Source organism: Oncorhynchus mykiss, chromosome 3 (assembly GCF_057628025.1).
Source record: "Oncorhynchus mykiss isolate SJ-2025 chromosome 3, ASM5762802v1, whole genome shotgun sequence".
Lineage (NCBI taxonomy): Eukaryota > Metazoa > Chordata > Actinopteri > Salmoniformes > Salmonidae > Oncorhynchus > Oncorhynchus mykiss.
This window is the reverse complement of record NC_143024.1, coordinates 24,861,489-24,887,280: the sequence shown is the minus strand read 5'-3', so window position 1 is coordinate 24,887,280 and position 25,792 is coordinate 24,861,489. Positions and strand designations below refer to the sequence as shown.

At 42.4% G+C, this 25,792-nt stretch overlaps 2 protein-coding genes across 2 annotated transcripts; both read right to left on the bottom strand.

Moving 5' to 3' along the window:
• Window positions 1-1,066: 1,066 nt before the first annotated feature.
• On the bottom strand, window positions 1,067-3,326 carry LOC110510206 (apolipoprotein C-I). The gene is made up of 4 exons (XM_021591590.3): window positions 3,287-3,326; window positions 2,492-2,558; window positions 1,522-1,663; window positions 1,067-1,378 (listed from the first exon to the last, which is right to left on the bottom strand). Exons 2-4 carry the CDS (start codon window positions 2,544-2,546, stop codon window positions 1,312-1,314), a joined length of 264 nt encoding a protein of 87 aa, XP_021447265.1. The 5' UTR covers window positions 2,547-2,558; window positions 3,287-3,326; the 3' UTR covers window positions 1,067-1,311.
• A 6,568-nt stretch (window positions 3,327-9,894) lies between these two features.
• apoe (apolipoprotein E) lies at window positions 9,895-16,207 on the bottom strand. Its single transcript, NM_001124346.1, is given in 5 exon segments — window positions 9,895-10,380; window positions 10,483-10,770; window positions 11,491-11,644; window positions 15,556-15,621; window positions 16,185-16,207. Coding segments are annotated over 4 exon segments (828 nt in total). The 5' UTR covers window positions 15,599-15,621; window positions 16,185-16,207; the 3' UTR covers window positions 9,895-10,037.
• Between the last annotated feature and the right edge of the window lie 9,585 nt (window positions 16,208-25,792).

Genomic DNA, 25,792 nt, shown 5'->3' with positions numbered 1-25,792 from the left:
GAACGGACCTTGTGAAATGGAGGACCAGCAGCAATTGTAGTGCTCCCAACTGCCCTTTGGTGTCTGCTATTGACATAGATGGATAGACCACTATCTCTCATAGAACACTCTCTGCTATTAATTCATTCTGCAGAATTATTTGACCGGGTTAGTGTCTCTCAATAAAGCTATTTTGTAGTGTGGATATCAAGAGTGATACATTATATCCAGGGCATCAAAGTGTGTCTGTCGCATTGCTTTACAGAGTGTTCATTGATAAGGAGAGCTCAATGACAGCATCAATCCAGAGTCCATTTGTGATTGTGACACAAGTTTGTATCTTTTTTTAGGGGAAGCATATCTTAGCACAAGAACATGACGTTTCAAGAGATTGAACATTGTTCATAGAGATACTTTTCAAGGCTGCACACAACCAACATGTTGAATGGAAGAAAGGGTCTATTGACAGACACTTGTCTTACTGCTGAATCTCAGTTAGAGAAGTGTCTGGGCAAAACGTGAAATTACATGTGTTGCAGACTGCTTTTATGTATAGTATCTTTCAGTCAGAATGCACTGATTCTTTCTCTGGCCACCATGATGGTGTTTTTAACCCCTGTGTCATACTGGGCAGCTGACCATTCACTTTGACCACATTAACATCCTACACCTATCCCACAATGCATCATAAAGAGAGACGAAGTGAATGTTTGGTCTTTCTGCGCAGTTTTGTTAATACCTGTCTGTATTATGCGTACAGGTCTTCCTATCTTTATGTCCTTATAAAGCCGTGCTTCTACATCTGCACTGCTGGCTGTTTGGGGTTTTAGGCTGGGTTTCTGTACAGCACTTTGTGACATCGGCTGATGTAACAAGAGCTTATATATATTTGATTAATTGATTGATGTGCCCCTCATATATTAGTTGAAGAGACACATGTCAAATCAAGATCAATGTTGAACAAACTCATTGTTCAGAATTTCTTCTAACTTGTCATTGCCTGGACTCATTGGTCTCTTTAAAAATCAACAGGTTGACTTCTTACTGTAGCAAATCAAATGCAGAATATAACAACCCACAAATATAGTTTTATCACAAAGGTATCTTTATTGTTCAGCTCATTGTGTTCCAGGTTATTAAAGCAAGCCATAACAATTACACAGAGATGACGTCAGTCTCTTCACAGAGGTCGAATATAACCTTGGTGTCTGTCGGCACAACGCAAGTGTCAGCGTCACAGCAACCGCGTCACCAGACAAGACAGAGCAAGAAGCGTAGTGGTGGGGGGAGGGGGAGCTCTTAGACAGGCAGGGTCAGAGGTGTACAGGCTTACTACTGCTTGGGGAAGGTCTCATCGATCTTGGCCTTCATCTTGTCAAACTGCTCAGTGAACCAGGTCCTGGAGACGGGGAGACAGACACACAGTGAGTTATTTCAGCCTTTAATTATTGTAGATCTCCATAATTATTGTAGATCTCTAATGTAGATCTCCAATGAATTTAATGTTGGGTTATGTTTTGGGGTGTGTGTGTGTGCGTGTACCTGGTTTTGGTGATGAACTCGCTGTCCCCAATCTTTTCAACTATGTCCTTGGTCTTGACGGTCAGGTCCTCACTTAGGTCCTTCATCTGATTGCCGAAGGTGGTGAAATGCTCCTCAATGGTCTTCTCAGCCTCCTGAGCCTCTGTAGAGAGAGAGAAAGGAGGCAGGGTTAGAACTATGAACAGAAGGACAGAGTGTTAGAACTATGAACAGAAGGGGAGAGTGTTAGAACTATGAACAGAGAACTGGAAATAGTCAGGAAAATGGGGATACAGAAGGCTTCATCATGAAGACAGAAAGGTGGAGAGAGAGAGAGAGAGAGAGACAGAGGGCTTCATCATGAAGACAGAAAGGTGGAGAGAGAGAGAGAGATAGAGACAGAGACAGAGAGAGAGAGACAGAGAGACAGAGAGAGACAGAGAGAGAGAGACAGAGACAGAGAGAGATAGAGAGATAGAGAGATAGAGATATAGATGGTACATGTCTGTTCATAATAATACATTAGTATTGATGTGTATTTGAGGTCAGACTTAGGCATTTAGTTATAATGGATTTGTATTGATGTGTATTTGAGGTCAGACTTAGGCATTTAGTTGTAATGGATTTGTATTGATGTGTATTTGAGGTCAGACTTAGGCATTTAGTTATATTGGATTTGTATTGATGTGTATTTGAGGTCAGACTTAGGCATTTAGTTATAATGGATTTGTATTGATGTGTATTTGAGGTCAGACTTAGGCATTTAGTTGTAATGGATTTGTATCGACTGTTTTCAAGTGTATTTGTGTGTGAGGCTGTGTGAGTGTGTACATGCATGTGCATGTGTTTGTGTGATAGAGAAACATCACACACGTGTCACCAGTGATAATGCATTAGTATTGACGCGAGTATTGAAGGAGGTGAAGGAGCAATGGTAATGACTAGATAGAGTTAGAGTGTAATGGATGCCTAAAAGGGTAGGGCTTCATACCTGTGTGTGCGGCGAACACAAGCATCAACACGGCAATGGCAATGGACAGTTTCATCTTGACTGTTGGCTGCGAGGGAAGGAAATTTAGCAACAAAACACCCTGCTTTTAATATCCTCCATCATAAAAAGGTTTGCATGATGAGTTAGTTATGAGTTAAAACAAAATTGAAGCATTACGCTGTCAGGGCTTCACCAGGAGCTGTACTAAACAAGTGAAAATGATCAAAAGCTGTTATGTGTTATAGCTGAAACCGATCAGCTGCATGTGTGGCTAGTGAAAGAGCGCTCCCGTGCGGTCAGCACAGTGGACAGCTCCCTTTGCGTTCTCTAGCCATCACACATCTTTGATTGGTGGCTTCACATTAGCAAGAAAAAAAAACTTACATTTTACATGTTAGATTAAACTTGACCTGCATTTGATTAAATTAGTAGACTAACATAACCATTTATTATAATAATATCTGTCTTCAGCATTGGAATGGCGCTCAGAAACAGAAGATAGGCTGGATGTCTTTCCCACTGTATAACTACACCTAGATGTTGGCACAATACCACAAATTGATTTTGAGATACTGGTATAGATTTATGGAAAGTTTGGGGTATAAAATAAACAAATACATTGGCGACATTCTCGTGCATTTATTTTTAGTAAATAAACTGATGAACAAAAGTCTCAGATATACCGGCCTATGTGTTTGCTCAGATAAGAGCAAACACATGCAAAGATAGACATTTGAAGTAAAAACAATGAAAGGAAGTCTCCAGAAATGCTAGTGATAAGTAGGTTAATCTTACCTGTTTTCTGTCTCAGAGAGAAAATAACCCCAGTTTGTCTGACAGACTGACTGGAGTCCCTCTATATATCCCAGAACGCTGACGTAATCAGTAGTCACCACTTCTGACCTATGGTGACCCCGCATCGCCCAATGAAGAGCACGCCAAGAGTGGCCTACTCCCACCTTCTCCTCCAGATTAACCAACACTCCCCCATCTCCCTTTTTCGGAGAGCCCAGCTGAGGTATGGTCCATGTCCTGTCTGGTTTCAAACCATACATGATCACGTATTTAATCAGATTTTGTGGGAATGTATTTATTTGACTAGATCTGTAATTCACAGTCCGATCTGGGGGGGTTTTCATCCTGCCTTAGGTTTTATAATGTGATATTCATTCGTCATAAAATATCCATTGTAAATCATCAGACTGTGAGTGCACAGAGATACAGACCTAAAGTGGACTATGGCCATTAAACTGGGTCACAAGATACTTATACTACTACTTAGATATTGATACAGTTCTGCAGTGGCATCACTAAACAGCACGGCATTGACAGTGCAGATCTGTCTCTGAGTCCACCAGACCAGTCTGTTTAGGGCTGTATTCAATCCATAACACTGAAGATCTGCGACAGATAATGAAAGGTAGTGTTCCCATCGTTGTGTTGACTGCATTCAATGACCTTTGCATTTTAAAGCAGATCTTCTGGCAATACGGATTGAATCCAGCCCTTAGTCTTTTTGGCAAGGCAAGTATTTGGGCCCCATTCCATCCTTCCCTCCTCCCTTCCCTGAAGTCATCCCTGTTCTGACTTCTCTGAATAGATGAAAGCTGTGTGATGGAATCCTTATTGACACCTATCAATTTCATAATATATAAATGAGTCCTTTAACATGTGCGCTTCTTCCCCTCTGATCTACTTTCAGTGCCATTACCCTTCACTGACCTCACACACAGATCTGTGTTATCAGTGTTATCATGTGATATAAAATGCACAGCATCATATTTGTCCACTGTTATGCAAATCTGATAGAAGTCCATTATATTAGTGCTCCTCTGTGCTGTCTCCAAGAGAGAGAAGCTGGGGTCATCAAACCTCTACTGTACTGGAATAGCCTATACGTAACTCCACGTCCAAGAACTACAAAGTCTGGCAAAGTCAATGTCAACTTCTTCTTTTTTGTGGGTGTCAGTCTGTGTCTGTCTGTGTCTGTGTCTGTGTCTGTGTGTGTGTGTGTGTGTGTGTGTGTGTGTGTGTGTGTGTGGTGTGTGTGTGTGTGTGTGTGTGGTGCGTGTGTGTGTGGTGTGTGTGTGTGTGGTGTGTGTGTGTGTGGTGTGTGTGTGGTGCGTGTGCGTGTGTGTGTCATGTTTGGTGTGGTACAGGGGTTTGGTGTAAATAATCACATGGACACAACTCTGAAAACACCAGATTTGTAGTTATTTGACTCGAGAGTCTTATGGCTTTATTTGCACTATTCTTAAAATGGGGAAGTAAGTCTAGAAGGTCATTCTCTGTGTTGGAGCATACAGGGGTAGTGGACTACAGTTTGTTGAACTATAGTAACCTCTCATTAGTGCTGGAGGGGTATGTATGTTTTCCTCATTGCAGCACTTCCCTCTTTACACCCAGCCCCTTGCTGCCCACGGCAGGGAGCCCATTCGGTGCTGATGGCTTTAGCCATATGAAACCCTGTTATGATGCACAGATGACCATTGTCTTGCACCTCTTAATCACACAGTACCCATTCCTCACCTGTGGTAGAGTGTCTTTGTGTGATGCATGAGGCGTGAACGTGCATGTCTCACTCGCTCATGAATTGAAATAACAAGCATAACAAGCCGCCTGATAAAATACTCCCCCCCCCCCTTCTTTTGCCAAAGGGCTCCTGTGGTGATGGTTTGTGTTCCAGCACCAAGATGGGGGAGGAAGGGTAGTAAGAGGTAAAATCTCTGTGGGGGAGTTGTCGGGGGTTACTGTCGGTTTTGCTATGCCAACAACTGCTAGATGGAGCCCTTTGTTGCTTCAGCCGGAGCCAGAGACACCCAGGAGCTGCAGTATAGTACGTGAGAAGAAGTGCTGACTGGCAGAATGCTTGTGGTTTTCCTGTTTTCTCTTTGGCCAGACCGTTACAAATACATACAGGGTTTACTATAGTGTAGGACACTTCACCCAAACACGACCTCCATTAAAGGAGGAACAGAAACAAACTGGGACTCAATAACAGTTCACTTCAACACAGAGGTTGTTATTAGGAGTGTGACCTGATTCAGGGGAGTCAATGTAGTCATTGTTGCTGTTCTTGTCTTCTAATTGAATACAAGGTCACACACTTGAAACGGTATGCTACTTTTGGTTAGGGTTGAGTGGGGGTGGTTTACGAGACACAGTTATTGCTTGCCTGGAGTATTTTTTTCTACTGTTTTTTTCCTGGTTAAAAAAGGATGTGTGAGCACATTTTAAGGTGCTTGTGTTTAAATTTATAGACTTGATCACGAAACGGTGCTTCAACTTCAAAAATAAAGATGCCCATAGTGCTATTGTATACAGTGAGAATTAACTTGGTTTAGTTTATTAAAACTACCATTAACAACAATACCAAAATATTGTAGGTGTAAGTGCTTTTTGCAGTAGGGGATTGGTGGAGCAGAGAGGAGGGATAAGTGGTGGCCTTCACTGCCTGGCTTCCAGCCTAAATGTTTACTTGCTGGCCTCTATCCTACGCTTCAGAGGCAAACTTTGTGACGCACACTTTCTGTTAATTAACTACACTCAAAAAACTCCATGCTTTGTTTGCTCTGACAGAATAACTTACTATTACTGTGTGTTTCTGGTGTTTACATGTTCTTTTCAACATGATTTATCCAGGTATAAACCTAAAATCTCTTAGATAAAATCTATTTTGGAACACAGACTCTGTCCAAGATAGCAGCAAGGTCAGCGATGTTACAAGTCAAATTAAAAAAATTATAGACCCATAAAAACTATAGATCCATACCAATGTACCTGCGTGTGTACCTTCGTGCACGTCTGTGTATCTTAGACGGGAGAGAAGGATGGACTATCTATAAACATACAGTTGAAGTCGGAAGTTTACATACACTTAGGTTGGAGTCATTAAAACTAGTTTTTCAACCACCCCACACATTTATTGTTAACAAACTATTGTTTTGCCAAGTCGGTTAGGACATCTACTTGTGCATGACACACGTAATTTTGCCAACAATGTTTTAGAAGACAGATTATTTCACTTATAATTCACTGTATCACAATTCCAGTGGGTCAGAAGTTTACATACACTAAGTTGACTGTGCCTTTAAACAGCTTGGAAAATTCCAGAAAATGATGTCATGGATTTAGAAGCTTCTGATAGGCTAATTGACATAATTTGAGTCAATTGGAGGTGTACCTGTGGATGTATTTCAAGACCTACCTTCAAACTCAGTGCCTCTTTGCCTAACATCATGGGAAAATCAAAAGAAATCAGCCAAGACCTCAGGAAACGAATTGTAGACCTCCACAAGTCTGGTTCATCCTTGAGAGCAATTTCCAAATGCCTGAAGGTACCACATTCATCTGTACAAACAATAGTATGCAAGTATAAACACCATGGGACCACGCAGTCGTTATACTGCTCATCAAGGAGACGTGTTCTGTCTCCTAGAGATGTACGTACTTTGGTGTGAAAAGTGCAAATCAATCCCAAAACAACAGCAAAGGACCTTGTGAAGATGTTGGAAGAAACAGGTACAAAAGTATCTATATCCACAGTAAAACGAGTTTTATATCGACATAACCTGAAAGGCCGCTCAGCAAGGAAGAAGCCACTGCTCCAAAACCGCCATAAAAAGCCACACTACGGTTTGCAACTGCACATGGGAACAAAGATCGTACTTTTTAGAGAATGTCCTCTGGTCTGAAGAAACAAAAATGAACTGTTTGGCCATAATGACCATCGTTATGTTTGGAGGGAAAAGGGGGAGGCTTGCAAGCCAAAGAACACCGTACCAACCGTGAAGCACGGGGGTGGCAGCATCATGTTGTGGGGGTGCTTTGCTGCAGGAGGGACTGGTGCACTTCACAAAATAGATGGCATCATAAGGAGGGGAATTATGTGGATATATTGAAGCAACATCTCAAGACATCAGTCAAGAAGTTAAAGCTTGGTCGCAAATGAGTCTTCCAAATGGACAATGACCCCAAGCATACTTCCAAAGTTGTGGCAAAATGACTTAAGGACAGAAAAAGTTAAGGTATTAGTGGCCATCACAAAGCCCTGACTTCAATCCTATAGAACATTTGTGGGCATAATTAAAAAAGCATGTGCAAGCAAGGAGGCCTATAAACCTGACTCAGTTACACCAGCTCTGTCAGGAGGAATGGGCCAAAATTCACCCAACTTATTGTGGGAAGCTTGTGGAAGGCTACCGAAATGTTTGACCCAAGTTAAGCAATTTGAAGACAATGCTACCAAATACTAATTGAGTGTATGTAAACTTCTGAACCACTGGAAATGTGATAAAAGAAATAAAAGCTCAAATAAATCATTCTCTCTGCTATTATTCTGACATTTCACATTCTTAAAATAAAGTGGTGATCCTAACTGACCTAAGACAGGGAATTTTTACTAGGATTAAATGTCAGGAATTGTGAAAAACTGAGTTTAAATGTATTTGGCTCAGGTGCTTGTAAACTTCAGACTTCAACTGTAGTAAATGAAAGCACAAATATGGTTCCTGAAACCTGCTGGCATAACAAGAAAGGAATGTGAGAGCAGATCCCGACAAGCCAGGACCCGGGAAGCAGGGAGAGAGGGAGGGAGGTACGGAAGGAGGGAGGAAAGGGGACAAAAGAGAAAATAAAGACCTGCAGGGCAGGAGGGGGTGGAAGGTCCTTTAGTGTTTGGTCAATCAAGCACCATCTGTAAAGATTAGGAGAGAAATTGACAGTGTGTGTGGAGAGGGGTTTATGGGTGGTGGGGGAGGGTCCTAAAAGAAACGGTGAAAGGGGGATGTGGGTTAGGGAGAAGGATAGGTACCCTGAAAAAAGGCCTTACTGAAAATCATCAGACATTTCCCTTGTAGAAGTTATCCCTATAAATGTATGTAACAACAGCCTGAAGAAAGTGTATTATAGGAATGTGTGTGTTTATGCGTGTACAGGTAGTAGAGAACTGCCTACAGGGGGTTTAGGGTTGGTGTTTCGGGGTTAAAGACATTGCATCTGGGCATGGGAAAATATGATAGAAAAGAGGACATTCTGTCCAACTAATTTCTGGGGCCTCCAGATGTGATGTTATGTGACATTATAACCTAACGATCTCAATTCAACTTACATTGGGGTTTATAAAGACCAAAACGGAATTATTGTATGTCAGGGGTCTCCAACCCTATTCCCGGAGAGCTACCCTCCTGTAGGTTCTCGCTCCAACCCTGTTCCCGGAGAGCTACCCTCCTGTAGGTTCTCGCTCCAACCCTGTTCCCGGAGAGCTACCCTCCTGTAGGTTCTCGCTCCAACCCTGTTCCCGGAGAGCGACCCTCCTGTAGGTTCTCTCCAACCCTTTACCCGGAGAGCTACCCTCCTGTAGGTTCTCTCCAACCCTGTTCCCGGAGAGCGACCCTCCTGTAGGTTCTCTCCAACCCTGTTCCCGGAGAGCTACCCTCCTGTAGGTTCTCTCCAACCCCAGCTGTAACTAACCTGGTTCAGCTTATCATTGTTATCAGAACATGGTGCATGATAGAGTGAATTTATACATGATTTGCTTTGTGTGTTCATCAACCATAAATTGTAAGATGAAGATCCATCTATTCAGCTATATTAACTACCTCATTTGTCATTGTAACTAAAAATAAATGTAAAAGTTGAAAAAAGTTGATAAATGTTTGACAAGTAAAGAACACACTGACAATTGAGCAACAAGCATATTTTATTTCCGCAGCGCTGGGTAGCACACTGCAGTCAGCCAGACAGCCAGACGAACAGTGAGCAGCAGGGAGCAGCAGGGCGTGTTACATTGTGAAGTGGCAGAGACACTCTGGACAAACTGAATTAATACAGACAGGTAGTATATGGACCCTGTGAACTATTCCTTTTAGTTTCATTGTCATATTCGCGTCATATCACAGTCATAGTAAATACACTCCTATATGAATCACAACAAATACAGAGCCTACAAAGCAGGTGTAGATACAGAATCATAGACAAGCAAGGAACGGAGTGGTTCTTCCTTTTTTTCTGGACAGACTGATGCTAGTGCTGGAGAAAAGCCCAGTCTTAATTCAGTGCAGTTATTGAAATGAAGGACAGGGACAGCGCTGGAATGGGCCGGAGACAATTTGGCTCACGATTGTTAGATACTGTTTCAACCCCACTTGTATCCCATACAGCAGCCTTAGAAACCTGATGCAGATTAGTAGAACAATTTGGAGGAGACATCTAGAGCACTTATAACGGGGAAGACAAGCGAAGCAGGTTAAAAACAATGGCCTCTTGTGTGTTTGAACAGGCCTGAACAGACATAAAGGACTGTTTGTCTGCTCAAGACCCCTTCAAAGCTCTGTCATCCTCACCCCTCTCTCTCTATCAACCCCCCTCTACCAAAACACACAGTGCCAACACAGTGAAAACAGCATCAGTAACACTTAACTCCCTCCTCCTCTCTGTGGTAGCTAGGTGAATGGTGGCACAGTGCTTCACAACCCCCACCCCTACTTAAACAGGGGTGTAGTGGCGGGACACCAGTCCTCCAAACCCCTCCCTCCCCTGGGTCCATTTAGACGGTGGTCTCCTTGACCTTGTCCATGGCGGTCTGGAGCTGCTCACGGATCTTGGCGGCGTAGGGGGCGATCAGGCTGCTGAGCTCATCGATCTTGCCCTCCAGGGTGGTGCGCAGGTCCTCGGCGGTGGCCTCCAGCTGCTCGCGCATGCCTTCGGCCTGGGTGGAGACCTGCTGGCTCAGGTCCTGGGCCTGGTTCTTCAGAAGGTCAGTGAAGCTGCCCAGCCTCTGGGCGGCGGTGTCGTGGGCCTGACTCACGAAGGGCTCCACACGCTCCTTCACGAGATCCATGTTCTGGGAGGTACGGGACTGGATTTCTCCCAGGTAGGTAGCCACTGTGCTGGGTGGGAGAGGCAGAGGGGGTTAGCATCACTTGGAAGACATATTATTCTATGTTGGATCAAGCTGTTACAGTACATTAGCTGTTGCCATCTATACTCACTTGCGGATCTCCTCTGTGTCCTTGTTAAGGCGTTTCTTCAGTTTGCGGGTGTAGGTGTTGACGCGGTTGTGGACATCATCAGCATTCTGCTCCATCATAGTCTTGAGCTCTCCCAGGTACTGTGTGCTGCGCTCCTTGGCGTCAACCATGTCGGTCTGGAGCTTGGTGGTCAGAAGCTGCAAGTCCTGGCCCAGCAGGGCGGCTGTGTCCTGGGCGTAGGGCACCAACTTGGTCTGGATGTCCTCCCTGTACACGGTCAGCTCAGCCATGGTGTCAGTGATCAGGGTGCTGCGGAGAGGGAGGAATGGTCAGAGATGGTCATAAAGTGGGTAGAAGTAGACATAAGGGGACACAGGGGTACAGGGGGGAGGACGGAGGAGAAGGGGGGAGGCATTGTCTGGGAAATCGGGAGACACAGGGGAGAGAGGGGCGGCATGGTCAGGGACACAGGGGGACACAGGGTACAGGGGGGAGGACAGGGGAGAGAGGGGAGGCATGGTCAGGGACACAGGGGGGAGGGGGGAGAGAGGGGAAAGCAAGGAGGCATGGTCAGGGACACAGGGGGGAGGACGGGGGAGAGAGGGGAGGCATGGTCAGGGACACAGGGGGGAGGACGAAGAGAGAGGGGAGGCATGGTCAGGGACACAGGGGGGAGGATGGGGGAGAGAGGGGGAAAGCAGGGAGGCATGGTCAGGGACACAGGGGGGAGGATGGGGGAGAGAGGGGGAAAGCAGGGAGGCATGGTCAGGGACACAGGGGGGAGGATGGGGGAGAGAGGGGGAAAGCAGGGAGGCATGGTCAGGGACACAGGGGGGAGGATGGGGGAGAGAGGGGGAAAGCAGGGAGGCATGGTCAGGGACACAGGGGGGAGGACGGGGGAGAGAGGGGGAAAGCAGGGAGGCATGGTCAGGGACAGTCACACAGCACAAGGTGATAATGGAGAGCGATGAAGCAAAGTGTATGAGCCTATATCACTTCAATGAAATAGTGTTACAATGTGCCACTCACTCAAGTTCTCTGCCGAGCTGGGAGGCTTTGAGGTTCTCCACCAGTCCGTCGGCTCTGCTGTTGATCTCAGACACGTAGGTCCAGAAGCGCTCAACGTTCTCCTCCCAGTGGTTCTGGAGGGCCTCTGCCTGGCGCACAGCGCGGGCATGGCAGCCTGCAGGGGGAGATAGAGAGCTCTGAGGTGAGGTGTCCATAATATACACCATCAGGGGGGTTAAATCCAGTCTGGTAATGAGAGAGTGTAGACCCTTGGTACAGTATGATGCCTAATTATACAAGTGTTACAGTATTGTAAGAGTTGATCTTAAAGACTGATTTCAGCAAGGAGTCAGTAAATGCATTCATGCACATACAGTTGACTAATACTAAATATATATACAGTTGACTAATACTAAATATATATACTGCATATACAGTTGACTAATACTAAATATATATACTGTATATACAGTTGACTAATACTAAATATATATACTGCATATACAGTTGACTAATACTAAATATATATACTGTATATACAGTTGACTAATACTAAATATATATACTGTATATACAGTTGACTAATACTAAATATATACTGCATATACAGTTGACTAATACTAAATATATATACTGCATATACAGTTGACTAATACTAAATATATATACTGCATATACAGTTGACTAATACTAAATATATATACTGCATATACAGTTGACTAATACTAAATATATATACTGCATATACAGTTGACTAATACTAAATATATATACTGCATATACAGTTGACTAATACTAAATATATATACTGCATATACAGTTGACTAATACTAAATATATATACTGCATATACAGTTGACTAATACTAAATATATATACTGCATATACAGTTGACTAATACTAAATATATATACAGTTGACTAATACTAAATATACAGTGCCTTGCGAAAGTATTCGGCCCCCCTGAACTTTGCGACCTTTTGCCACATTTCAGGCTTCAAACATAAAGATATACAACTGTATTTTTTTGTGAAGAATCAACAACAAGTGGGACACAATCATGAAGTGGAACGACATTTATTGGATATTTCAAACTTTTTTAACAAATCAAAAACTGAAAAATTGGGCGTGCAAAATTATTCAGCCCCTTTACTTTCAGTGCAGCAAACTCTCTCCAGAAGTTCAGTGAGGATCTCTGAATGATCCAATGTTGACCTAAATGACTAATGATGATAAATACAATCCACCTGTGTGTAATCAAGTCTCCGTATAAATGCACCTGCACTGTGATAGTCTCAGAGGTCCGTTAAAAGCGCAGAGAGCATCATGAAGAACAAGGAACACACCAGGCAGGTCCGAGATACTGTTGTGAAGAAGTTTAAAGCCGGATTTGGATACAAAAAGATTTCCCAAGCTTTAAACATCCCAAGGAGCAATGTGCAAGCGATAATATTGAAATGGAAGGAGGATCAGACCACTGCAAATCTACCAAGACCTGGCCGTCCCTCTAAACGTTCAGCTCATACAAGGAGAAGACTGATCAGAGATGCAGCCAAGAGGCCCATGATCACTCTGGATGAACTGCAGAGATCTACAGCTGAGGTGGGAGACTCTGTCCATAGGACAACAATCTGTCGTATATTGCACAAATCTGGCCTTTATGGAAGAGTGGCAAGAAGAAAGCCATTTCTTAAAGATATCCATAAAAAGTGTTGTTTAAAGTTTGCCACAAGCCACCTGGGAGACACACCAAACATGTGGAAGAAGGTGCTCTGGTCAGATGAAACCAAAATGGAACTTTTTGGCAACAATGCAAAACGTTATGTTTGGCGTAAAAGCAACACAGCTCATCACCCTGAACACACCATCCCCACTGTCAAACATGGTGGTGGCAGCATCATGGTTTGGGCCTGCTTTTCTTCAGCAGGGACAGGGAAGATGGTTAAAATTGATGGGAAGATGGATAGAGCCAAATACAGGACCATTCTGGAAGAAAACCTGATGGAGTCTGCAAAAGACTTGAGACTGGGACGGAGATTTGTCTTCCAACAAGACAATGATCCAAAACATAAAGCAAAATCTACAATGGAATGGTTCAAAAATAAACATATCCAGGTGTTAGAATGGCCAAGTCAAAGTCCAGACCTGAATCCAATCGAGAATCTGTGGAAAGAACTGAAAACTGCTGTTCACAAATGCTCTCCATCCAACCTCACTGAGCTCGAGCTGTTTTGCAAAGAGGAATGGGAAAAAATGTCAGTCTCTCGATGTGCAAAACTGATAGAGACATACCCCAAGCGACTTACAGCTGCAATCGCAGCAAAAGGTGGCGCTACAAAGTATTAACTTAAGGGGGCTGAATAATTTTGCACGCCCAATTGTTCAGTTTTTGATTTGTTAAAAAAGTTTGAAATATCCAATAAATGTCGTTCCACTTCATGATTGTGTCCCACTTGTTGTTGATTCTTCACAAAAAAATACAGTTTAATATCTTAATGTTTGAAGCCTGAAATGTGGCAAAAGGTCGCAAAGTTCAAGGGGGCCGAATACTTTCGCAAGGCACTGTATATACAGTTGACTAATACTAAATATATATACTGCATATACAGTTGACTAATACTAAATATATACTGCATATACAGTTGACTAATACTAAATATATATACAGTTGACTAATACTAAATATATATACTGCATATACAGTTGACTAATACTAAATATATATACAGTTGACTAATACTAAATATATACTGCATATACAGTTGACTAATACTAAATATATACTGCATATACAGTTGACTAATACTAAATATATATACAGTTGACTAATACTAAATATATATACTGCATATACAGTTGACTAATACTAAATATATATACTGCATATACAGTTGACTAATACTAAATATATATACTGCATATACAGTTGACTAATACTAAATATATACTGCATATACAGTTGACTAATACTAAATATACATACAGTTGACTGATACTAAATATATATACTGCATATACAGTTGACTAATACTAAATATATATACAGTTGACTAATACTAAATATATATACTGCATATACAGTTGACTAATACTAAATATATATACAGTTGACTAATACTAAATATATATACTGCATATACAGTTGACTAATACTAAATATATATACTGCATATACAGTTGACTAATACTAAATATATATACTGCATATACAGTTGACTAATACTAAATATATATACTGCATATACAGTTGACTAATACTAAATATATATACTGCATATACAGTTGACTAATACTAAATATATACTGCATATACAGTTGACTAATACTAAATATACATACAGTTGACTGATACTAAATATATATACTGCATATACAGTTGACTAATACTAAATATATATACTGTATATACAGTTGACTAATACTAAATATATATATACTCTATATACAGTTGACTAATACTAAATATATATACTGTTGACCAATACTAAATATACATACAGTTGACTAATACTAAATATACATACAGTTGACTAATACTAAATATACATACAGTTGACTAATTCTAAATATATATACAGTTGACTAATACTAAATATATATACAGTTGACTAATTCTAAATATATATATACTGTATATACAGTTGACTAATTCTAAATATATATATACTGTATATACAGTTGACTAATTCTAAATATATATATACTGTATATACAGTTGACTAATTCTAAATATATATATACTGTATATACAGTTGACTAATTCTAAATATATATATACTGTATATACAGTGCCTTTTCTTCACATTTTATTGTGTTACAACGTGGCATTAAAATGTATTTCATTGTCATTTTTTTGTCAGCAATCTACTCAACATACTCTGTAATGTCAAAGTTTAAAAAAAGATTCATAAACAATTTATAACAAAAATATAGTCGTTAATTGTAATGAATTACAATTAAATCCATTTGAATCCCACTTTCTAACACAGTAAAATGTGAAGAAATTCAAGGGGTATGAATACTTTTGCAAGGCACTGTATAAATTGATAACAGTGTCAAAAGGGAACAGTGTAAACCCAGGTTTACCAGAGATGACTGCCAGAGCAAGGATTATTGCCACAGCCTTCATGATTGATTGACAGACAGATACACCTATGAAAACAGACATAGACCCATGTCAAACAGTGGTTGTCTATCAAAGCTATAGAAAATAAATACAACGATATACAAAGATACAATGGTAATACATTGGAATAATTGGCAGAATATAAAAAGTAGAATACTTTATATAGGAAAAATAACCTTTCATGGACGCTAAATGTCCATAACTGTAGCTATTTTAGAATAGCAACTAAACTAGTTCTATGCAATTAAAAGTTTCAGACTTTAAATCCAGTCATTATGCTAAAAAACTAATAAGGTATTGTAGTTTCCCCTACAAATAATCTATTTTTAACAGTTTTACCATACATTTGGTCTGGTTAATCTGCACACTACAGTCAGAAGATGAATTACTTGCTTTGCAATGCCAATGTGTAGGCTACAGTAGCCTAAATTTAATGCAATCATTTATAAGTAGTCTCTATCTCGGTATGAAATCTCGCCTACTTTAAGAGATGCTTTATATTTCTACTAAAAACGAACTCTTTCACTCATGACTAAAGCGCGTTTGTAGACTATATGGTGCCCATTAGTTGTCCCCACTCCTCACTCACCTAAGAAATCCAGTTCTTTCCGTGCTCTTGGGACAGTTCGCCGGGATTTTTATACTGTCCTGGGACGGCCGCGCGCCTGTAGCTGGAGAGCGCACGCATGTGAGGATGTGCGGCTCGGCTCGTGGTTAGTTCCACAAGATGTGCCACTCCGCGTTCAAAGTTATCATCTCTTAGCGTTGTTGCTGGCTGTATTGTGATTGTGAAATATATAGTTTATGATGCACGTCAACAACAATAGTCTGTGCTTCTATGAAAAAAAACCTGTAGTCTATTTGAAACAAAGAAACTCGTTTGAAGAACTCTTAGATGTGATTGTGGCTTATTCAGTTTATTTATACATTTCCTTCGTGGTCTTTGGCTTTTTCACATGTATTTTATGTAATCCGTTTTGGCAATACAATTAAATGTCTCAGAGAACAATTATTTGGCCAATTATAATCTACTGCTGGCGCCAGGAATCTGTAAATAGGCGATCCTTGTCAGGCAGCTCCAATGGTCTTCAATCAGTTTATTTCAACTGACTACCCCCTTGGGCTATTTGAATCCGTGATGGTCACCAATCAAATTCATTTGAAAGGCACTGTCTCCATAATGACCAGACTGGGTAAGTAGTCTACATGAATGAAATTGAACCCATGACCCATCTTAATTTATTTAACTAGGCAAGTCAGTTAGAACAAATTTGTAGTTACAATGGCAGCCTACCAGGGAACAGTGGGGTAACTGCCTTGTTGTTCAGGGGCAGAACAACAGATTTTTACCTTGTCAGCTCAGAGATTCGATCCAGAAACCATTCGGTTACTGGCCCAATGCTCTAACCACTAGGCTACCTGCCACCCCCGCAGGGACCTTCTACCAGAATTATTATAAGGGATGTTTTCCAATGCCTCACATTGGTAGATGGGTAAAAATAAGAAAGCAGACTTTGAATATCCCTTTGAGCATGGTGAAGTTATTGATTACACTTTGGATGGTGTATCGATACACCCAGTCACTACAAAGATACAGGTGTCCTTCCTAACTCAGTTGCCGGAGCGGAAGGAAACCGCTCAGGGATTTCACCATGAGGCCAATGGTGATGTTAAATAAACAGTTTCAGTTTAATGGCTGTGATAATAGAAAAATTAGGATGAATCAACTACTTTGTAGTTACTCCACAATATTAACCTAATTGACAGAGGGAAAGAAGGAAGCCTGTACAGAATAAAAATATTCCAAAACATGCATCCTGTTTGCAACAAGGTACTAAAGTAATACTGCAAAACATTTGGCAAAGCAATTCACTTTTTGTCCTATTATGTTATGTGTTATGTTTGGGGAAAATGGGGATAATCAAATACAACACATTACTGAGTACCACTCTCCATATTTTCAAGCATAGCGGTGGCTGCATTATGTTATGCGTAGGCTTGTAATCGTTAAAGACTGGGGAGTTTTTCAGGATAAAAAAAAAATACAGAATGGAGCTAAGCACAGGCAAAATCTTAAAGCAAAACCTGGTTCAGTTGATTTACACCAGACACTGGGAGAGGAATTCACATTTCAGCAGGATAATATCCAAAAACACAAGGCCAATTCTATACTGGAGTTGCTTACCAAGAAGACAGTGAATGTTCCTGAGTGGGAGAGTTACAGTTTTGACTTAATAACTATTTACTGCAGTGGGCTAAATGAGGGTCACGCAGAGTGTTTTTTGGTAGTCTTAAACAAATCTACTTTGAAACAAAAGTATACACCTCACACACATGGCTTGTACCATGTCAGATATAGAGTTGTATTACATTTTGCGTTTGCATCCCAATATTACACTTTCTATACATCACAGAAGACTGAAATATGACATCGTTTGACAAGGAAACATCAGATTTCCTTTATTTTTATGTTGATTATGAAAAATATGAATAACATTTCACCCATGAGGACACTATCGGCCGATTTGGCCATTTGACTGCAGGGAAGGGCGACATTGACTTGACAATATATCGAAAGACCTGAAAATAATCAACCAATTTGATGGAGCTTCAAGAGTTTTGAAAAGAATAAATGGGCAAATGTTGCACAATCCAGGAGTGAAAGCTCTTAGAGACTTACCCAGAAACACTCACAGCTTTAATCTCTGCCAAAGGTTTTTCTACAAAGTATTGACTCAAGGGTGGGAATACTTATGTAAATTAGATATCTGTATTTAATTGAGTACATTTGCAAAAAATTTAAAACATGTTTTCACTTTGTCATTATGGGGTATTGTGTGTAAATGGGTGAGAGAAAAATCTATGTAATCCATTTTACATTCATTTTGAACACATGTGGAATAAGTCAAGGGGTATGAATTCTTTCTGAAGGCACTAAATGTTAACATCTGTTATTTCCTCAAAACAAGAACTCCCCAGGCTAACAGATCAGTGCAAAACAAAATAGGAGTGGGAGATACTGCTGTTCTCAGGGACATGTCAGGGCTTGGGGATAGAGCTGGGGTGCAGTAGGAAGGATTATGAGTGGGCGGTAGAGAGAGTGGCGTGAGGGGCAACAAAGAGTTCATAGATCACATAGACTGCGGTTGTCACGTTCTGACCTTAGTTCCTTTGTTTTAGTTTGGTTGGGGTGGGTAGTCTGTTCTTTTTTCTATGTTGTGTTTATGTGTTTGGCCTGGTATGGTTCTCAATCAGAGGCAGGTGTCGTTCGTTGTCTCTGATTGAGAATCATACTTAGGTAGCCTTTTCCCACCTGTGTTTTGTGTGTGATTATTTTCTGTTTAATGTTTTTCGTTACCTTACAGAACTGTTTCGGTTTTGTTTCATTCTCTTTGTTATTTTGTTTAGTGTTTAAATAAATATGAATATGAACACTTACCACGCTGCGCTTTGGTCCTCCTCTCCTTCCACCAACAACGGCCGTTCCAGAATCACCCACCAACCAAGGACCAAGCAGCGTGGTAAGGAGCAGCACTATCTGGAGGAGGTGACAACATGGGACGAAATAGAGAGGTGGTCGGTCGACCCAGGGAGAGTGCCGGAGCCTGTCTGGTATTCTCTGGAGCAGTGCGACTTACAGGAGAATGGAGTTGGCGACACGAACACTGCTCAGGAACCTACCCAGCTCCTGGTTCATCCTCTCACAAGCCCATTAGATTGAGGCCGGAAGTGAGGCTGACCGTTCACGAATGCATGGAACACCGACAGAGCATTGGCCAAACCATAAGGCATCACCAAGTACTCGTAGTTCCCAGACACTGTGCTGAAGGCCATCTTCCATCCCCCTCCTGGATGCAGATCAAATTGTATGCACATCCGCAGGTCCAGCTTGGTAAAAAAAAAACTGGTCCCTATGGAGCTGTTCAATGGCGGCCCGGCACCAACGGGAGGGGGTAGCGGTACTTGGTGTTGATGGCATTGAGACCTCTGTAGTCAATACATGGATGAAGACCCCCTCCTTCTTGGCCAAAGAAGATATCAGCTGACGCAGGGGAGGTGGATGGGGGAATGAAACCCTGTTGGAGAGCCTCCTGGATGGAGGCTCAGAGTCTGTTAGTAGGTCGATGGCACTGTCCCAGGGGTGATGAGGAGGGAGACAGGTGGCGTGGGTCTTGGAGAAAATCTCCCGGAGATCCTGGTAAACCTTCGGGATGTTGTCCTGGAGGGCAACTACAGGACTCTCAACCGACGTGGAACCACAGGGTAAGGGAAGCAGGTCTTCCGGCATCCAAGTGCCCCAGGCCTAATCTCCATCCTCAGCCAGGGAGGCTGAGGACGACTGTGTAGGGGTGCCTGGATGATGAGGAAGGGGAGGCTTTCTTGGTGCAGGAGTCCCACGGTGATTGTGAGTGATGCCGTGATGTGTGTGACTGTGCCAGATCCCAGTGGTCGGTTTTCCAGCGCTTGAACTGGAAACTGAGAGGAGAGAGGGTATGATGTTATGTTCAGGGAGGAGGCAAGGGCCTGGTCAATAAAATTTCCAGTGGCACCCGAGTTCACATAGAGCTGTGGAAACAAAACATGAGGGACAGCCAGTGATATTGATACTTAAAAAAAGTTTGGCGGAGAGTGAAGATGGAATACTCACACCTACCCCAGGAGACGGATGATCACTGGACCGTCCCTCTGATCTACTGACTCTCGAGTTAGAGTGTAGAGGACACTGTTGAAGCTTGTGTCCCTCTTGGCCACAATAGGGACAGAGCCCCGCTGTCTCCGACGGCGTTGCTCAGACGCAGGGAGGCTTGTGGTCCCTACCTCTATGGGTTCAAACTCTAACTCAGATCAGTCAGGAGGGAGAGAGGCGACGGTTATCCAGACGGTGTCCAATGAGAGGGTGTCGTCTCAGCATGCCAGCTCTGTCTGGACTCCCTCACGCAATCCTCTTCTGAATAAGGTGTGGAGTGTCGGCTCATTCCATCCGCTGCATGCTGCCACTCTATTAAAGGAGAGGGCGTACTCCGCAGCAGTCTGGTCCTCCTGCCGTATTTGGAGTAGGTCACTCACCCCCTCTCTGCCGTCCGGTGGATGATTGAACTCCTCTGATCAGAGCCATGAACCTCCCATAAGAACCCAGCTCCTCCTCTCCTCTTTCCCACGCCCGCCGGTCAACAGGGAAATAACTGTGGCAACTTTGGACCTCTCGGTGGTGGGGGCTCCCGTTTGATGAGAAAAGTAGAGGGAGCACTGGAGGAGGAAGCCATGGCATTTGGATGGAGTCCCGTCACATTTGTCTGAAAGGGACAAACGGGCTTCGCTGACCTATGCAGACTGTTGAATGGGCTGGGGTGCTGGCTCGCTGGGTCGATTTATGGTAGAGGATCCTTCGCTCGTTGGGTGTGACGCCCCTTGGGGAAGATCTAGATGTTGAAGAACGCGGAGGACCTCATCCATCGCCGTCCCCAGTTGCGCCAGCTGATCGTGGTGATGGCGAAGTAGGTCTCCCTATTCGCCGAGGCAATATTCTGTAACATAGACGCAGGTAGTCAGGAAGCAAGTGCAGTTAGTGAGTTTAATGACAACGACCATGGACCGATACAAGAGCAGCATCTAACATGGAAACATAAACATTATTTCCTGGTGGGTGATAACAAAGGAGTGCTAGATAAAGGGGAAGTAAACAGGGTAGTGATGGAGTCCAGGTGTGCCTCATGATGGGGCACAGGTGTGCGTAATGAGGGTAGCCAGGTGTGCATAATGAAGGGTTGCCATGACCGGTGGTTAGTAGACTGGCAACGTTGAGTGCCGGAGAGGGGAAGCGGGAGTAGACGTGACACTCAAGTATAAGTGAGTCACCCAGTAAAATAAAACTACTTGAGTAAAGTCTAAAAGTATTTGGTTTTAAAAATACTTAAGTATCAAAACTACATGTAATTGTTAAAATATACAGTACTTAGACAGTAATCATTTCAAATTCCTTATATTAAGCCAACCAGAACGGAACCATTTTCTTGTTTTTATTTATTTACGTATAGCCAGGGGCACACACCAACATCATTTACAAACGAAGCATGTGTTTTTAGTGAGTCCACCAGATCAGAGGCAGTAGGGATGACCAGGGATGTTCTCTTGATAAGTGTATGAATTGGACCATGTTCCTGTCCTGCTAAGCATTCAAAATGTACTTTTGGGTTTCAGGGAAAATATATGGCGTAAAAAGTACATTATTTTCTTTAGGAATGTGTAAAAGTAAAAGTAGTCAAAAATATAAATAGTAAAGTAAAGTACGGATACCCCCAAAAACGACTTAAGTAGAACTTTTAAGTATTTTTACTTAAGTACTTTACACAACTGATGAATACAATGGAAGTACATCAAGGCCACATCCTGATCAACAACAATGTCCTTGCATTATTGCTTGTTAATCACATCAGATTTGACCTGAATATGTTCTGCTCAGGAATTTAGTCAGGCATAGTAAGATCTAAGCATAGTTAAGGCTTGGTTAGAGATGGTGTTGTATGGTGAAAGTTAACATCTTGGGTCTTGTAAGGGGTACTGGAAAGCCCCAGTGGTACAACAACAGAGCTTTCATAATGAGGAATCTTATGTTAAGTCATTGTTATACTCAGGTAATTAAAGTCTATATACAGTATGTGCAATGCTGGCCATATAGAGCCCTTGTTATCAGCACCGCTACTGATTCCAGCAGTACCGATGACCTTTACCGATAATGGTCCAGCAGGTACGCTACCTCTGCTGCCAATACTAGACATTCCTCTCTGTGTTGTAATCACAAGAAGCCTTCTCCCAAGAAACAAACTGGAATTCATTGGTTTGTTCAGAGCCTGATAGTATGAGATAACCTCTAGGAGTCAACTTCTATCTCTTCACTGATTGGTCGGAATGGATATGTATATATCTAGGCAGCTAGCATATATTGAGATGTACAGCCACTGCAGTGCATGTGTTCTCTTCTGACTACAAGCAATTTGAGGACACATAACACATTTTTTTACCATCTTAGTTTACACATTACTTGACTGGATAAAAAATATGTAACATAAAATCGAATCACCCATCAGATGTTTACAATGTCTCTCAGTTTGATGCATAGAATTCCACATACTTCCTATACTCTATGTCACAGTATGGGTGTGTCAGATGGGAAAAAGTGGGCATTCAGCAGCATGACAAGTCCAGTCCTGTTCAGCACACAGTTTAGAGGATTACTGAAGTAATTGAATCCAAACAACCTCACAATCTGTTGTCATACAATCCTTTTGTGATATCTGACCGGCTTCTATCATTAGTTATTTTTCCCCCACATTTAATGTGGAAACCGCATTGAATTAGGTTTTTATGTTCCAACAGGTTCCTAGGGTTGTTGGATTACAGAGGAAAACCCAGCCGTGAGCTGCCCAGTGACTCGACCTTACCAGACCAGCTAAATTCCTTCTACGCCTGCTTCAAGGCAAGCAACGCTGAAACATGCATAAGAGCACCAGCTGTTCAGGATGACTGTGAGATCTCGCTCTCCATAGCCAATGTGAGTAAGACCTTTTAAACAGGTTAACATTGACAAGGACGCAGGGTCAGACGGATTACCAGGACATGTACTCGGAGTATGCGCTGAACAGCTGGCAAGTATCTTCACTGACATTTTTAGCCTCTCTCTGGTCCATTATCTAATACCTACATGTTTCAAGCAGGCCACCATAGTCCCTGTACCCAAGAATGCCAAGGTAACCTGTCTACCTGTCTATTGCCCAGTAGCACTCACTTCTGTAGCCATGAAATTCTTTGAAAGGCTGGTCATGGCTCACATCAACACCATAATCCCAGACACCCTGGACCCACTTCAATTCGCGTACCGCCCCAACAGATCCACAGATGACGCAATCTCTATTGCAACTGGATCTGGATCCTGGACTTCCTGACGGGCCGCCCCCAGGTGGTGAGAGTAGGCAACAACACATCTGTCATGCTGACCCTCAACACAGGGGTCCTTTAGGGGTGCGTGCTTAGTCCCCTCCTGTTCTCCCTGTTCACCTATGACTGCATTGCCATGCACGACTCCAACACCATCATTAAGTTTGCTGATGACACAACGGTGGTTGGCCTGATCACCGACGACAATAAAACAGCCAATAGGGAGGAGGTCAGTGACCTGGCAGTGTGGTGCCAGGACAACAACCTCTTCCTCAATGTCAGCAAGACAAAGGAGCTGATTGTGGACTACAGGAAACGGAGGGCCAAGCACGCCCTCATACACATCGAAGGAGCCGTAGTGGAGCGGGTTGAGAGCTTCTAGTTCCTCGGTGTCTACATCACTAAGGAATTATCGTGGTTCACACACACCAAGACAGTTGTAAAGAAAGCCTCTTCCCCCTCATGAGGCTGAAAAGATTTGGAATGGGCCGTCAGATACTCAAAAAGTTCTACAGCTGCACCATTGAGAGCATCTTGACTGGCTGTATCACAGCTTGATATGGCAACTGTTTGGCATCTGACCGCAAGGCGATAAAGAGGGTAGTGTGTACGCCCCCAGTACATCATTGGGCCTGAGCTCCCTGCCATCCAGGACTTCTATACCAGGCGGTATCAGAGGAAGGCCATAAAAATGGTCAAAGACTCCAGCTACCCAAGTCAAAGACTGTTCTCTCTGCTAAATAGTTTAATAGTTAACCAAATAACTACCCAGACTATCTGCATTGAACTCTTTTGACTCATCACATACACTGCTGCTACAGTTTTATTATCTGCCCTGTTGACTAACTTTATCCCTACCTACACTACCGGTCAAAAGTGTTAAACAAATCAAAGTATATTTTATATTTGAGATTCTTCAAATAGCCACTGTTTGCCTTGATGACAGCTTTGCACACACTTGGCATTCTCTCAACCAGCTTCATGAGGTAGTCACCTGGAATGGATTTCAATTAACAGGTGTGTCTTCTTAAAAGTTAATTTGTGGAATTTATTTCCTTCTTAATGCATTTGAGCCAATCAGTTGTGTTGTGGCAAAGCAGGGGTGGTATACATAAGATAGCCATATTTGGTAAAGACCAAGTACATATTATGGCAAGAACAGCACAAATAAGTCCAAATCCATATTATGGCAAGAACCGTTCAAATAAGCAAAGAAAAACAACAGTCCATCATTACTTTAAGAGATGAATGTCAGTCAATGCGGAACATTTCAAGAACTTTGAAAGTTTCTTGAAGTGCATTCGCAAAAAGCATCAAGTGCTATGATGGAACTGGCTCTCATAATTTAAAAAAATGTTTATTTCACCTTTATTTAACCAGGTAGGCTAGTTGAGAACAAGTTCTCATTTGCAACTGCGACCTGGCCAAGATAAAGCGTAGCAATTCGACACATACAACAACACAGAGTTACACATGGAATAAACAAAACATACAGTCAATAATACAGTAGAACAAAAGAAAACAAAAAGTCTATATACAGTGAGTGCAAATGAGGTAAGTTAAGGAAATAATTAGGCCATGGTGGCGAAGTAATTACAATATAGCAATTAAACACTGGAATGGTAGATCGGCAGAAGATGAATGTGCAGGTAGAGATACTGGGGTGCAAAGGAGCAAAATAAATAAATAAATACCAGTATGGGGATGAGGTAGGTAGATAGATGGGCTGTTTACAGATAAGCTAAGTACAGGTGCAGTGATCTGTAAAATGCTCTGACAGCTGGTACTTAAAGCTAGTGAGTGAGATGTGAGTCTCCAGCTTCAGAGATTTTTGCAATTCGTTCCAGTCATGGGCAGCAGAGAACTGGAAGGAAAGACGACCAAAGGAGGAATTGGCTTTGGGGGTGACCAGAGAGATATACCTGCTGGAGCGAGTGCTACGAGTGTGTGCTGCTATGGTGACCAGTGAGCTGAGATAAGGCGGGGCTTTACCTTGCAGAGACTTGTAGATAACCTGTAGCCAGTGGGTTTGGCGACAAGTATGAAGCGAGGGCCAACCAACGAGAGCGTACAGGTCGCAATGGTGGGTAGTGTATGGGGCTTTGGTGATAAAACGGATGGCACTGTGATAGACTGCATCCAGTTTGTTGAGTAGAGTGTTGGAGGCTATTTTATGGATGACATCACCAAAGTCGAGGATCGGTAGGATGGTCAGTTTTACGAGGGAATGTTTGGCAGCATGAGTGAAGGATGCTTTGTTGCGAT

Excerpts from the sequence above, each read along its gene's own strand:
- LOC110510206 (XM_021591590.3), bottom strand. The coding sequence starts at position 2,546 with ATGAAACTGTCCATTGCCATTGCCGTGTTGATGCTTGTGTTCGCCGCA. Across the intron at positions 1,664-2,491 it reads TGTGTTCGCCGCACACACAG|AGGCTCAGGAGGCTGAGAAG; the intron begins GTATGAAGCCCT and ends CTCTCTCTACAG. Across the intron at positions 1,379-1,521 it reads GAGTTCATCACCAAAACCAG|GACCTGGTTCACTGAGCAGT; the intron begins GTACACGCACAC and ends CCCCGTCTCCAG.